The 16,361-nt window shown below is 33.6% G+C and overlaps 1 protein-coding gene across 2 annotated transcripts in view; it reads left to right on the plus strand.

Annotated features, from left to right (window-relative positions):
* Tet (Ten-Eleven Translocation (TET) family protein) overlaps window positions 1-16,361 on the plus strand; it is a 220,386-nt gene that overhangs the window by 188,260 nt on the left and 15,765 nt on the right. For both annotated transcript variants that reach the window (XM_074133399.1, XM_074133407.1), the window contains one exon: window positions 10,231-10,338. In XM_074133399.1, the coding sequence (XP_073989500.1) occupies window positions 10,231-10,338 (108 nt within the window). The remainder of the gene's footprint in view (window positions 1-10,230; window positions 10,339-16,361) is intronic.

Genomic DNA, 16,361 nt, shown 5'->3' on the forward strand with positions numbered 1-16,361 from the left:
CGAGTTTACACAGAAACCTCGTTAACTTAATGGCGTTTCGTTTATTTTATTTTTTTGTTTTTTGATTTATAGCAGAATTGTGTTGGAAAATAATGGGCCAGCTTGTGATTTATATGTTTGTGCTTATTTTTTTTTTTTTTTAGTTTTAAATAGAAAATAATAATTTTAGCCATAATTATGGTTCGGAAAATCAAGTGAAATTGACATTTATTAATTGGTTATCATATTCCAATAAAAAAAAAAAAAAAACGGCCTTTTCGTTCAATTAAATTTTTCGTTTGAGAAATATAATAGGCTTGAAAGCTTCATGTTTCAGTTTAATAACACTCTTTGTAAAAATAATGATAATGTACATCCCAATTAATTTTATTTATATTACAATAACTTACAAACTAATTATAATTGCTATTACTAGCGTTGATGGAGAAGCTTTGAGATAAATTTACTTGACAAAGATTTTGTATCCACCAAAACAAGATTTTGAGAGTTGAAATTTTTTTGGGTCATGGGTTGCTGTGAAATTGCGACCGCTATGGCTCCCTCAGTAAACAATATGAAATTTTGTTTTCTTACACACTACACTTTACTCATTTATGTGCTATAGTTTTCTTGAGTACAGATCCATAAATTGGAAAGATATTGAGAGTTGAAACTCCTCGTTTGAATAAAATCTTTTTCCCGCCAGCCATTTCTTCATATTGGGGAACAAATAGTAGTCCGAGGGAGCCAAGTCTGGAGAATAGGGGGGATGTGAAACGAGTTGGAACCCTATTTCCATTAATTTTGCGACCACAACTGCTGAGGTGTGAGCTGGTGCGTTGTCGTGATGGAAAAGGACTTCTTTGTGGGCCAATCGTGGGCGTTTTTCTTGCAGCTCGGTTTTCAAACGGTCCAATAACGATGAATAATATGCATCTGTAATAGTTTTACCCTTTTCCAGATAGTCGATGAGGATTATTCCTTGCGAATCCCAAAAGACAGTCGCCATAATCTTTCCGGCCGAAGGAACGGTCTTCGCCTTTTTTGGCGCAGATTCCCCCTTGGTAACCCATTGTTCAGATTGTTCTTTGGTCTCAGGAGTGTAGTGATGTATCCATGTTTCATCCACAGTGACGAAACGACGCTTAAAGTCCTGCGGATTCTTCTGGAACAGCTGCAAACCGTCCTTGCAACACTTCACACGATTTCGTTTTTGGTCAAGCGTGAGCAATCGTGGCACCCATCTTGCGGATAGCTTTGTCATGTCCAAATGTTGATGCAAAATATTATGTACCCGTTCATTCGAGATGCCCACAGCACTAGCAATCTCACGCACCTTCACTCTTCTGTCATCCATCACCATATCATGGATTTTATCAATGATTTCTGGAGTAGTAACCTCAACAGGGCGTCCAGAACGTTCAGCGTCACTTGTGCCCATATGGCCACTCCGAAAATTTTGAAACCACTTATAAACTGTTCTAATCGAAGGTGCAGAGTCACCATAATGTTTATCAAGCTTCTCTTTAGTCTCCTGAGGCGTTTTGCCTTTCATAAAGTAGTGTTTAATCAACACACGAAATTCTTTTTCGTCCATTTTTTGAAAATCACTCGACTTCCTCGATTCAAACGAATGCCAAACACAAAGAAATAGACCAATCTGGCTGAAACTTGGTGTGTGTTCTTCCAAGAGTTGCTACTAACTAAACATAACCTCGATACGCGCTAGTGGTGCTATCTCTGACTTTGCATGGACTTTTCAAACGACCCTCGTATGGATATTTGTTCTCTTATATACTATATTCTAGACCATGGATTTTATCTATTGGCTGTAGGGAGAAATTTATATTGAAGTAATTTTGCTGACCACCTCCGTCCTCGACACCTAATTTGGTAGTTGGAAGTAAAGCCCGCCAGTAAGAATAGGCATTTATTTACTTTACTTTTATTGGTTATAATTAATTTAAATTACCTCATTTACCGGTTTATTAAATGGTCCATTTTTTTGATTTTTTTACAGCCCATTAAAAATTATAGATTTGTGTTTCTAGAAATAAATTCACTCTTCAACCTTAACCTTCGACCGTTCAACGATATTAAATAATTTTATGGGATAAAGATAATTGAACATACAATTATATAAATGGCTTTTTAATAACATCTTTCTATCTTCAGGTGCCATACTGCAACATTAACTATCAATTACTTAAAGTTTATATGTTTTTTTTGTGTAATTCATTGTTTGTGTTGTTTACTGTAAGTTGCCGCACCCAATAATGGCGCTTTTTCTTCTGAGGGCTTCTGCTCGTACTAAAATTAATGAGCTATTTCTTTGCAGAGATTGTTTAGTTTATTTTGTACCCTAATCTAAAAATCCATTCACATATATTCCATCGATCTTCTTCTAATCATAAATCAGCGAAAGTGCTTTAAAGCTTCAGAATCTTCTAAAATAATAAAATTTTAAGGGAAATGTTTGTGGGCTTATTATTTTTCTAAAAGTGTAGTTCAAAGAAAGTAACATTTCCGTTAAATATTTCAATGAAATTATTTAGAGCACCTTTACGTTATTACTTTTCAATTGTTCGGTCTGAAATGCATCGTTCACTAAACAATTTACTTGATACCTTCGGTTTATAAATAGATTAGAATATATTTAGAATAAATATATACAGTGACTCCCATTAATATTGGGACAGTACATACAGAAGTTAAAAATTGACGAAAATTAAAAGTGGCACCCATTTATTCAAATTTTTATAAATTCATTTCATTTTATAATTACTATTAATTAAATAAAAACTATTTAAATAAGTAAATAAAAATGTTTTGGTAGATTAAAAAATATATATATTATAATAAGTGCAATTCTACCTCTCATAAATATTGGGACACTATTATAATTTATAGTTTGTCCAAGGTTTAGCCCGAATATTTATACAATTTGTAAATATATACCTTAAGCATATATTCAATATGAAATTAATAATTAAATTAGTTTATATAAATCAAGCCAGGTGTAACATGTCGCGCAAAAATACAAATACAACGATTGAACAAAGAAATATTATAATTTCTTTGCACAAAGACAATAAAAAGTGTTAGAGAGACAGAAAAACTGATCGGACCTAAAACATCTACTGCGTGGAACATCATTCAGCGTTACCAAAAAGAAAAAAGAATTGTTTCAACCCCACAAAAAGGCCGTCCTCAACTGCTCTCTGAGAGAGAGCAGCGTTATATATTAAAAGAATTAAAAAAGATCACCGACTTAGTGCTCCAAAACTTCTATGTGAAATTTTTGACATGTTCAGAGAGCAAAAAAGGAGCAGAAACAGTTCGGAGAGTGCCAAGAAAACTCGACTATCATGGTAGAGTAGCCTGGTAGAATCCTTTTGTCAGTAAGATAAATAGTGTTAAGAGAGTGAAATTTGCCGAAAAATATTCCAATGTAAATAGTGACTTTTGGAATGATATACTCTAGCGATGAATCAAAATTTAATGTTTTCCAATCAGATGGAAGGGTTATGGGCTGGAGGAAAGCGAATGCTGAACTCGAAAAGAAGAATTTACAGCCAACTTTAAAGGGTTTTAAAGCTCCACCTCCGGGTGGAGGTGGGTCAGTTATGGTTTGGGGCTGGATGTCCGCATCAGGATTTGGAAAATTAGTGTTTATTGATGGAATGATACACAAAATGGTTTATAGTAATATATTAAAATATAATTTGAAAAAAGTGCCCAAACATTTGGTATTTTAGGGTCTTCTAAATTCTACCAAGATAACGACCCCAAACCTACGGCTTGGGTGATTCGTCAGTGACTGTTATACAATTGCCCAAAAGTATTCCAAACCTCTCCGCAGTCACCAGATCTTAATCCCATTGAACATTTATGGCAATATTTAGCCAGTGCTTTAAGTAAACGAGTAGTATCTAACAAAAATGAATTAAAACGATGTTTCCTGGAAGAATGGGAAAAAAACACCACCTGAATTAACCAAAAACTTGTTTCACCTATGCCTGATCGTTAGAGGGCTATTGTAAGTCAAAAAGCAATTATTAAATTATTACCAACCAATTATTAAATAGTAGGAGATTTTAAATATTGAACATTTAAACTCTAGCACTTCTGGTGTCCCAATATTTTTGAGAGCCTTATTTTACACTTTTTCAAAAAGTGCTACCTAACAGTTTGGAATTTCATCGATTTATACTTATATATAATTTCTACAGATGTTGCTAATGTAATTTAAAAAAAAAAAAAATTCCAAACTTTTGTATGTTGTTTTCATTTTCCTTTTAAATCATTTTGTAATAGGTGTCCCAATATTAATGGGAGTCACTGTATGTGTAATTGCAATAAATAACTAACTAACTAATCTGTACAATAAACTACAGATACTATTACACTAAGTAGCAGTGTATTATTAAAAAAATAATAACAATTTTTTTGGACGCAATAACTAATGCATCTTATCGTTCGTTCATTTTAATAAACACAGATGTAACCTTCAACGATATAATTATAGAAGTGTATACATTGAACATTAATCAGTTTATTTTGGCCTAAACACTCTTTCTATCGGTTTAGTGCTAAATATTACACTAAAAACTTTAATTTTGAAAAACTTTTGTTTCAATACTCTCACCTGAAGCTTTCCTTCATCTTGGTCTACACGGATTTGTACTAAAGTTACAGCCTGGTATTTCAATTTTATATATATTTTGAGATTTTTTTTTTTATCTAGTGAGCTTGCACAGATTATGCATCTTCTAAATAAAACTACATTTTTGGTGTCCTTTCAGTAAAACATTTAATTGTAACTATCTTCGACACTAGTTGGATGAGCAAAATCAAATAAGGTTTTTAATGTAAAAGTAGTGCTCTATTGTCTTTGTAAACTAGTTGTTGAGCATAATTTTAATACATTTTTAAACCTAGTTTTCTGGTTGTTTTCTTTTGTAGAACTATCCCTAAAAAGGGTTTAACTCTTCTATCTAAAAATAGAGCTAAATAACAAGAAGAGCTGTACAAACTTTCTGTGGGTTACGTCAACTGAAATTTTATGCCAACAAACCGTTAGCACCAATATATTTTTGTATTATTTACGCAAATACAATGTAATTTTACATTGTATTCAGGGATTAGCAGAAATTGAGTGTTGAACTTAGATAGACGAACGTTCGCCATACAGATGCATATCTCCATGTACTTTGTTAAGATTTGAGTATTTTCTAAGTTACTAACAATTTCTTGTATGTAACAAGAGACGAACTCCAATTTTTCCAGGCCAGATTGGTTTCAACAACTGCTAGTTTTTTATTTTCGAGCAATGAACCTTGCGGTTTATATGCTCTAGCAATATCTGTTGGTAACCTAAACTATGAAATAAATATATTATTCCTGTTTGTTTTATATACAATACATATATATACATACATGTATACAGGGTGAACCAGTAAGTATTGTCCATAGGCCCACTGTGTGAAGTACATCTCAGAAAGTCATGATTTTAGAAATAAAAATTAAAGTGACGTCACTCAAAAACAGTGGAAAATATGAAGTTGGTCAATACCTCATTGAACTCCACTTTAGATGTACTTCACACAGTGGGCCTATGGACAATACTTACTGGTTCACCCTGTATACATATATAATATAGAAAGAGAAAGAAAGAGAGAGGTATAGAGATGAAAATATCGCCGTGTTCATTCAAATAAAGCAAACAGTTTTACAAAAATAAGGAGGCTTTAAAATTGGTTTCTTTGAAACATTTATCTTTTTTTTGAAATGAATGTACCATAAATAATATTATCTTCCGTAAAAATATGTTAACAAAAAAAAAAGAAATAAGATAATATGAAAAGAAAATTGAGCATTTTACTAAATAGAACCAGCTACTAATATTTCAAGAAATCTGGCTCACAAAAAGCCAGGTATACTACGTATACCGAAAGCACGCTTCTATTATTATTCTTATTAGAAAATATTTTATATTTTTGTTATTCGATTTTCTACGACTGTCAGTTTACGTAGTTTGCTACGGATAGTGGGTTTGGATTTAGTTTATTTATGTTTCCTGCTTTTACCTGTATACTAAGCGATAAGAAATATTGGAGAAAAACCTTGGTTTCAACTTTACGCTTCTGACTTACAAAACTTAGAAAAACTAGTGTTAAACTAGTCTGTTCTTGCTTCATGCGATGCTGATTTTATCGCGGCCATTTTTAATTTTTTTACAATTACAAATGAAATATTATGGTATTAGTAAAGTGTACTAAATTGCTTGTGCACAATCCAGACAATATTTTAGGGAAATTTGTTTCTGTTATTTGTTTTTGTAAGCTGTATACGACATCATGATTTATTAAAGCTTAGAAGCACTATTTACAATCCAACAGCCGTGTATCTAAAACACCCAATCCCGTTTCAGTATTATCTTCCTATCAGCCCATTTAGTTGTGTTTTTTTTTTTTACTCCAAACTATGGATTAGTTCCAGAACCCTTAAATTTGCGGTGCCCTTAAATGACAATAACGCAGCGACTAGCGACAGACTTATACTGAATGAATATGAGCCGTTTATTTTGAAAGTGGCATAAGTCACTTTGTTTTTAAGTAGAGATATTTAAGGGTTTGCGTTTTAACATGTTTAAAAATATGGATGCTAACTTTCGAGAAGATTTACTTGTATTTGTTATCTCATGATACTGATATTTTTCTCAGTATAAATAATTTCGTATAAACATTAAAAAAATCACCATTTTTCATTACGGTAAAGTGACTTAAGCCACTTTCAAAATAAATAGTTTAGAAAAACGACTGACATATATTAATTTTGTCCGACGTATTTTACTGAAGTGATGTTTTGAAAGGGCAGTGATTTACTTTGTTTAACTTGGGCTCTGTAACTGCTCGACCCTCCCTTCTCACCAGAGCTCCTCCAAAGGAGAAGAATTAAAATCAGTTTTTGGTTATAATATAATTTACAAAACTGCACTATTCTTTCGCACTTATAAAAATAAGTCCCATGATCGCAACTTTTTTAAAAATACTGAAAATAATTCAAAACAATACTTCACACACACTTATCACATGTTTCTATTTCTTTCACACTAAGCCCCGTAATTAATTTCCTGAGTACAGCGACTTACGCCACTTTCAAAATAAACATGTTTGTTATACCGTTAATTACCAACACTTCTCTCGAACAAATCTCAATAGTTCTCAACTTATTGATTGCAAATTTTTTAAAAATGAAAAGATGCCGTTCAATTGTATTTAGTGTTGCCATTAACTCGATTTTTTTGAAAAAGTGACTTATGCCACTTTCAAAATAAACGGCTCATATCCTGCAATGAAGATCCCCCAATTATCAATACTTCAGGTTCAACCTGTTTTTCCTTCTATCGCTAAAAGTGTACTAATCAAATGAATCCTTTATTTGGGCGATAAATTACTCTTTTATTTAAAACGCACTCATTCTAAATTCCTGAGAGAAGCATCACCGTTCTCACCGTTATTTTAAAAAGCTCCTGGAATTGTTGTCCACAACTCTTCTTGCTTTACGCAGACACTTGTAATAATCGTTACTGTAGCGAAAATAGACAGTGGTTCTCAGAAACAGATACGCTTTGCGTTCATTCCAAAGAATTCCTTCTTCCGATCTCTTTTCGTACTGGTCTTTCAAATAAAAAACTGATGGTTAATCTGTGCAGAAGATAGGTAAGGATAGAAGAATTTAGGAACAACTCTAAGTCATCCTAGAGAATAGAAGAAATGGACTGAATTAGCCTCGATTCCTTAGCTCCCTAAGTATTCATCTGTTCATAGTAATGAATTTAAGAAGCTAACCTCTTATTAATCACATTTTAATATTATATTCGTCGTAATTGTATATAAAACGTAAATGGGTATGTTATTTTACATGTTTTAAATTGTAGATAACCTATTTTTACTCTGATCATAAAGTTAAATTGGGAATCTTATCTCTATCGTGTAATCTTGAAATATTATTTGAGATAATTATTCAGCTGCAAAAGCTCTGCCCGAGGCAATATGTAAACTGCAGTCAAAAGTCACCAATTTAGATTTGGAGAAGGTGAATTATTTGAGATGTTTATAATCATAAAAGTTTTAAATATTTTTAAAAGAGAAAAATCATAATAATATTATGGAAACAAATTAAATGTAGTAAGGAGATTTAATAAATTCATACTGTATCCTAAAAACTTACTGAGAGAAATTTTTTAACGTTTTTGAATTCTGGATTTAATATATTTTAGGTAACCTGTTTCGAGAGTTGTGTTTTTAAAAAGTCACAAAAGTTCCAAATTGTTCCCGATTGTATTCCATTGTATTGAAAGGCGGTTCCAATTTTCAGTAATTTCCTGTGTATAACTTTTTCTACATCCTTCTATTTCTCGCGGCGTTATATTTATTTCTGGCGTGATGAAGATTTAGATGACTGTCTTGATTTTATCCTGCATTTTAACGCATGTTTGTTCTTATTCTCGGACCACTTCTCGGATTTACATCCTTCATCATAGGTTGAATCATCCAGTTAAAGAACATCAGACCGGTACTCTCAGATCTTCCTCCACATTTTCAATTTATAGAAAGATCTTTTCTCAATTATAGAAAAAAACGGTAAGAAAAGTCCACGCTAATTTGACCAATATTGGATTATTTTCGCTTTTTCGCAAGTAAGTAAAACACTCACTTCCTTATGGGAGCTCCAGTTAAATATTAGTTTAGAAGACATAATTAACCAGTAATGGCAGACTTCCATAAATATTAACAAAGCTTAAGATCTTCCCAAGTCTTTAATACAACATTGAACTCATTAAATAAATCGCTTTGTATTAGCGAGTATTTACCGCAAGCTGATATAAATATAAGCTTTCAGTTTAGTTAACATTAATTAAAAGTCTTAATAATGATATATACATATGTATACACGGGGAAAAACTGGCTGTTTTATATACCATTGTTGTCTACTATAAAAGAAAGAAATATTAAGGATTTAATCTTTTCATCTTTAGAATGTTTGACAAGATAAATATCTTCTAATTAAATAAATAACCGAAAGAGAACATGGTAACTAATGTTGTTATACAAGAAAACAACAACAACAACAACAACAGCAACAACAACAACCGAGTTGTCTAGACTTTCACTAACAACCCAAGTACCATACACAAATGGTCGTCCTTCCAAACCAATTTATATGTTTGTTTTATCTTCGTTATATATATTTTTGTTTTTAACTATTTGTTCTCATTTTATTTATTGGTATTTTATTTTAAGCACGATTAGCTACTCTTTCTGCTCTAATTAGTTTTACATTCAATTTTATTCATTTAATTAATTAATTATTAGTTAAACATTGGCGGAAACAAAAAGATTTTGTCTCGGAACTTTATAGTCTCAATAGTTACTGTTTCAAACTATGGTTAACTATTCAGATGGAGGCGCCACAGTAGCCGAGCGGGTTAAGAGGCGAGACCTGCAAAGCTAATATGCGTTGTGGTACTGGGTTCGATTCCCGGACTTAGGCATTGGATTTTATTTAATGGTTAAATGAAAAATAGTAAAGTACGTTTGCTAGTCGCCTCCGTCCACGACACCTGATTGGTAGTTGGACGTTAAGCCCCGCCTGTAAAAGTAGGCGATTACTTTACTTTACTTACTTTACTTTACTATTCAGATGGTTCTGCGGTTTATGGAGTTAATCTTGGAAAGATAAAGAGAATAGAACGTTGTTATAGTATACAAATAAAGCATAAATATGTAGCATTTTAACTTAAAGCTTTAAAGGTACTTAAACTTTAAAGAAGTAAGTAAGAACATAGAAGGTACAAACTTCACATTTCCTTTAAGGGCCTTATTTTCATTATTATCGTTAAGGGATTCCTGGACAAGGATGGGACCCTGATTCTCTTGCTCTCCCCAAATCTAAACTCTTCACCCAAAGAAAAGACAATCCTTGGAATCAGCCTTCTTAAGATATCCCGGAGCTTCTTCGTTGAAAGATATCGTATATTTTTATTATTATTTAATTTTATCAATGATGATGTATTTCTTCTAATGGGCATAGTTTCAAGTTCATTTATTACTATTCTGCATACTTATTTTGAATTGAAGAAACATAGGTTTAAGTTCGCCATTCCACTTTGAATTCCGTGGGATTTTAATTTTTTAAACGAATCTTACAGTTTCAACTAAATATTTCTCTTCTTTTATTTTACAGAACTACAGAAAAGTTCAGTCGTCTCGAAGTCCTGCACCAAGTTCGAATCTACAGCTTAATGGTGCAGTAGAAACTAACATGATGGCATCAACCATTCCCGACCATTCTGTAAGTACATATATATATATAACTAACTTGTACATACACTGCCGTTCAAAAGTTTAAGACCACCTGTTATTTATATTAATTAATAAGTTTTAATCACTCAAAACCCTAATTACACTTACGGTAGGCGTACGTACAATGGCGGTGCTTCAAAAGACGTGTATAAGATTGTAACAGGTGACGACGAATCATGGATATATGCGTATGAGCCGGAAACTAGACAGCAGTCGACTGTATGGGTGTTTCAAGATGAACCAAATCCAACAAAAGTTGTTCGCGCTCGAAGCACTTCGAAACAAACGGTCGCCAGTTTTTTCGGAAAAACTGGTCATGTGGCAACAGTGCCTTTAGAGCAGCGGTTCTCAACCTGTCGGTCGCGACCCCGGCGGGGGTCGAACGACCAAAACACAGGGGTCGCCTAAAGCCATCGGAAAATACATATTTCCGATGGCTTTAGCCGCTGAGAAGCCGCGCTACCGTCTGCGCAGCGCTATTCAGCTGGAACGCACGCCGTCATGGCCGTTAATGTTATTTATTGGAATTAGTAATAAATATTTCTCAATATATAATTTAAATATTATTTTTGTGATCAATCACTACGTTTAAATTATGTTTGATTTGTAGCAATGAGAATACATAATGCATATCAGGTATTTACATTCCGAATCATAACTCTAGCAAAATTACAGTTATGATGTAGCCACCAAAATTATTTTTTGGTTTGGGGTCACCGCAACATGAGGAACTGTATTGCGGGGTCACGCCATTAGAAAGGTTGAGAACCACTGCTTTAGAGGAACGTAGAACAGTCAATTCTGAATGGTACACAACCATTTGTTTGCCGGAAGTCTTCAATGAAATAAGGAAAACAAACAAGCGCCGTCGGATCATTCTTCATCAAGACAATGCCAGCTGTCACACATCTCGTCTAACAACCGACTATTTGAGCACTCAAAAAATCGAATTAATGGGTCATCCGCCGTTCAGTCCTGATTTGGCACCAAATGACTTCTTTTATTTTCCGAACGTCAAGCATAAATTACGTGGACAACGATTTTCGTCGGTAGAAGAAGCTGTTGATGCATTCAAAAACCAGGTGTCTCAAGCGGAATGAAAAAATGCTTTGACAAGTGGTTCGAACGCATGCAGAAGTGTACGAGTATAGATCATAAAGGAGAATATTTTGAAAAACAATAAAGTCATTTTCAATGACAAATTACTGGTTTTTTTTTATTATTAGGCTCAAAATATAAATAGTGCCCTTCGTATATTGAACTGTGTACTTCTGTTAACATATATTAAAGCTTCATTGTTGAAAAACAATGTTAGTTTGTGTTATTTATTCCAAAATATATCGAATATTCTCAAAAAATTGAGGTGGTCCTAAACTTTTGACCGGCAGTGTAGATGAATTTAAAATAAGAAGAAGCAAACAAAGGCAGTTACATATATTTGGCTATCTAATTCCTGTATTTTATAAAATTTTATAAGAGTAGAGTGGCTTTATGAAAAGTGTCTTTTTCTGCTAATCTTACATATAGTATTGATCCGTCCTCCACCCCCTGAACTCCGGGGGGGCCACAAAGCAGGCACACCAGATACCCCTGCTGTTCTCCCTTCTAATACACTCTACAAAAATTAGTTTGTTTTTTTTTTCTTTCAACTTTGATTCAGAATTTTTCGTCAAAAACGAACAGAAAGAAATTAATTTATTCTTCATGAAACAAAAATATCTGGTTATTATTCTGCCCTTTATATTAATTACGAAAATCAATAATAAGAGAGTGAATAAACCATTTAGTAGGTTATCTACCACACTATAAACGGAAGTTATTACCAAAGAGAAACCGTTTCTGTAAATGTAGGTGCGGAGTTTGCCCTTGAACATGTTAGGACACAGATCAAACGTTCTGACAGACAGCCTTATCTTCCTTTTAGCTCTCTCTGTATAGCCCCAGCTTTATGTGTGGTACGGCCGGTATTTGCCGTATTGTTTATTATGTGTGCACGTGTAGATTTATTTATTTATTTATTTAATCTAAGATGTCTAATTTTTGAAATTGATTGAAAGGAAAAAAAATTTGAATGGAAGTAGTTGAACGAATTTTTTATTACACCAAATTCTCGAAATATAATCTTTGTACGCTCGGAATTTTTAAACAGTTTCGATTGTTTCTAACATCACCTAGACCAGGGGTCGGTAACCTATTTTAAGTAAAGAGCCATTTCTCCTTAAATAATTTTAATAAATCTTACCAAGAGTCGCAAGGATGATAGTGTAAACAAACTCTGTAGATCATTTGTATTAACAAATTTATTATTTTATGATATTCAATAACATTTAAATGTTTTAAAACTGTCCCGTAGGACAGTTGTGCGAGGGTCGTTTGAAAAGTCCGTGCAAAGTGAGAGAGATAGCACCACTGGCGCGTATCGAGGTTATGTTTAGTTAGTAGCATCTCTTGGAAGAACACACACCAAGTTTCAGCCAGATCGGTCTATTTCTTTGTGTTTGGCATTCGTTTGAATCGAGGAAGTCGAGTGATTTTCAAAAAATGGACAAAAAAGAATTTCGTGTGTTGATTAAACACTACTTTATGAAAGGCAAAACGTCTCAGGAGATTAAAGAGAAGATTGATAAACATTATGGTGACTCTGCACCTTCGATTAGAACAGTTTATAAGTGGTTTCAAAATTTTCGGAGTGGCCATATGGGCACAAGTGACGCTGAACGTTCTGGACGCCCTGTTGAGGTTACTACTCCAGAAATCATTGATAAAATCCATGATATGGTGAAGGATGACAGAAGAGTGAAGGTGCGTGAGATTGCTAGTGCTGTGGGCATCTCGAATGAACGGGTACATAATATTTTGCATCAACATTTGGCCAGGACAAAGCTATCCGCAAGATGGGTGCCGCGATTGCTCACGCTTGACCAAAAACGAAATCGTGTGAAGTGTTGCAAGGACGGTTTGCAGCTGTTCCAGAAGAATCCGCAGGACTTTAAGCGTCGTTTCGTCACTGTGGATGAAACATGGATACATCACTACACTCCTGAGACCAAAGAACAATCTAAACAATGGGTTACAAAAAGGGAATCTGCGCCAAAAAAGGCGAAGACCGTTCCTTCGGCCGGAAAGATTATGGCGACTGTCTTTTGGGATTCGCAAGGAATAATCCTCATCGACTATCTGGAAAAGGGTAAAACTATTACAGGTGCATATTATTCATCGTTATTGGACCGTTTGAAAACCGAGCTGCAAGAAAAACACCCACGATTAGCCCACAAAAAAGTCCTTTTCCATCACGACAACGCACCAGCTCACACCTCAGCAGTTGTGGTCGCAAAATTAATGGAAATAGGGTTCCAACTCGTTTCACATCCCCCCTATTCTCCAGACTTGGCTCCCTCGGACTACTATTTGCTCCCCAATATGAAGAAATGGCTGGCGGGAAAAAGATTTTATTCAAACGAGGAGGTGATTGCAGAAACGAATGGCTATTTTTCAGACTTGGACAAATCCTATTATGCGGAAGGGATCAACAAACTAGAGCAGCGTTGGACGAAGTGTATAAGCCTAAAAGGAGACTATGTTGAAAAATAAAAAAGGTTTACCCCAAAAAATTAAGTAGTTTTTATTTTTGCACGGACTTTTCAAACGACCCTCGTATAAGGGTTGATCGTCAAAAACTGCACGAAAAAGCGTAACGTTGAAAAACATCCAACTTTGACAATTTTATATAATTATTTTCACATATTGCAAAGTAAATAAACGAATAAATAACAACTAAACCTGTGTTTGAATGAAAATGGCGGCAATCTTTTATAATTACGTACTGTATTTTAATATAATTCTATTCAATTTCAAACCTATCACATTTAAAATTCTGTTTGAGAAAATATGTTTACTTTAATAAATGAAATTTTTCATTTATTTCAATAAAATTGAAATATACAATTTATTTTGGACAGGCTGAAGAGCCAAAAAATTTGGATAAAAGAGCCGCGGGTACCTACACTATAAACCGGCTCTTACACCGAAACACTTTAAAAAAAATCAACTTCCTTCCGACATCAAAAATCTTAAAAGAATTTAGTACTTATATAGCATATCGGAATACTGATTTTATTATGGGAATCAGCGAATTTTCATTATTTCTCGAAAAATAGTTACATTTTAACAGTTAACAGTTAAAAACAGTTTAATTTTACATAATCATTTACCCAAAATGTTCTACACTAGGGGTGTCAAACTCGCGGCCCGCGATGAACATTTTTGCGGCCCAGTCAATATATCCGACTCAAAGTAAAAATAAAATAGAAATGTGAATTAGAAACGAAACCAGTATATAAAATTATAATACACTTTATTTATAAACTATACGGATCATTTTAAATTGTACACGCGAAAATGTAAAATTCTAATTGGCTGAAATGGAGTCCGTTTCACACATTAAGCTATCAACGGGAAACTGCTACGCATCAGCTGATACACCTTACCTAATAAGACGTAATTGTACTTGTACATACGTTAAAAATAAAAATATTTTTTTCTATGAACATTGATTTTTTGTGCGGCCCACCTAAAGTTAAGCATTGTTTATTTGGCCCAAGTTAGCTTTTGAGTTTGACACCCCTGTTCTACACTTTTTGTTAGAATAAATTTTTGACCAAGAGAATTGCTATTTTGAGTGGTACTTACTACTTAAGGACAACTTTAAGCACCCCCTTTAAAATTCTCTTTCAGTTAAGTGTAAAACGCTTTCTGCATCTATATAAAATAAAGGGAAATCAGCAGCTTTGTTAGAATTCCAAATTTGGGAGAACACAGAAATGTTGTTCTAGTTTTTTAAAAAAATCAGTCTTATTTTGTTTCCTTAAATCTGTGCACATTATTATTCGTAAGAAATAGTTTTTGTAATAATAATTTCGAAAAACAAAATGTTCACAAATAGAAAGAGTGTATAAATTAAAATTCTAAGCGCTTAAAACAAGTTTTGATGATATGCCACAAAGTAAAATTCAGTCGGATTTAAGTAAAACTAAAATTTAAACAAGAGTAATCAAGTAAACAAAATTATTATAGTAATGTAAAAAAAATTAATACAAGAAAAATATGAGTTAATTTTCGAAAAAACATTCAAGGTAACTGCTCGATAGATATAGCGATGAAAATGACCGTTCACGAAATATTATCCATCCTTTGAAATATCCATTTTTCATCTTAAGGTCAGTCGCGTCGTTAGGTGAAACAGGATGATATTTTCAGGAAGGAAATTGGTGACAATCGAGGGCAAAAACCTTTGAGCAAACCTACTAGGTATTCTTTCTTTACAGCCAGGAGCTGTGGTCGTTCTATGTTCAGTAGTGCCAACCAATTTCAGCATTCATCTTTTCCTTTCCTTTCCGCCTAACCCAATATATTCTCGTTACCCACTCTCATCTCCAGTGTTTACTATTTTCCAACAAAAAATTTATGTTATTCTAGTTGGTTTTGTTACGTATTTGCTTGCAGTACTTTCGCTGTAAATAATAGATCGCTATGTTTATCTATTTTTTTCCAATTCAATACGTAAAGGAGTATTGATTTCATCTTGATTTCCTGTTTTTAGAAGTACCGGTAGTACACACTATCAATCATATAGAACAAAAAATGTTATTTGAAGAAATTAAACTGAGATGGGTTAATCTGTAGGCCTACTGTAATTTAGAAATGGAATACTGCAGAAATTTCAAAGTAGATATTTCATTTAGTAGCCTTAAAGGTCCAAGAATTAAGTTTTCTTTGTCAAAATATAGTAAAACTCCGCGATCATAACAGGCGACGGGCTCTGGAATGACTGGACATGGTGTAATCCCGCTGCGAATCTAAACGTCGTGCTGTAGCCTGTTTGTACCCTGCTTGGGTGCCACTTTGTTGTGGCGTCTGACTCCAAATGCTGGATTTGAGCCTAGAACCATCCATGGAGACGTTTTTTTTTTTTTATCTTTTCTTTCCTCTTCCACTTTCATCGTCTTGTCAGCG

Source organism: Rhodnius prolixus, unplaced genomic scaffold (genome assembly GCF_049639745.1).
Source record: "Rhodnius prolixus isolate KJV_2025 unplaced genomic scaffold, Rpr scaffold_1, whole genome shotgun sequence".
NCBI classification, from domain to species: domain Eukaryota; kingdom Metazoa; phylum Arthropoda; class Insecta; order Hemiptera; family Reduviidae; genus Rhodnius; species Rhodnius prolixus.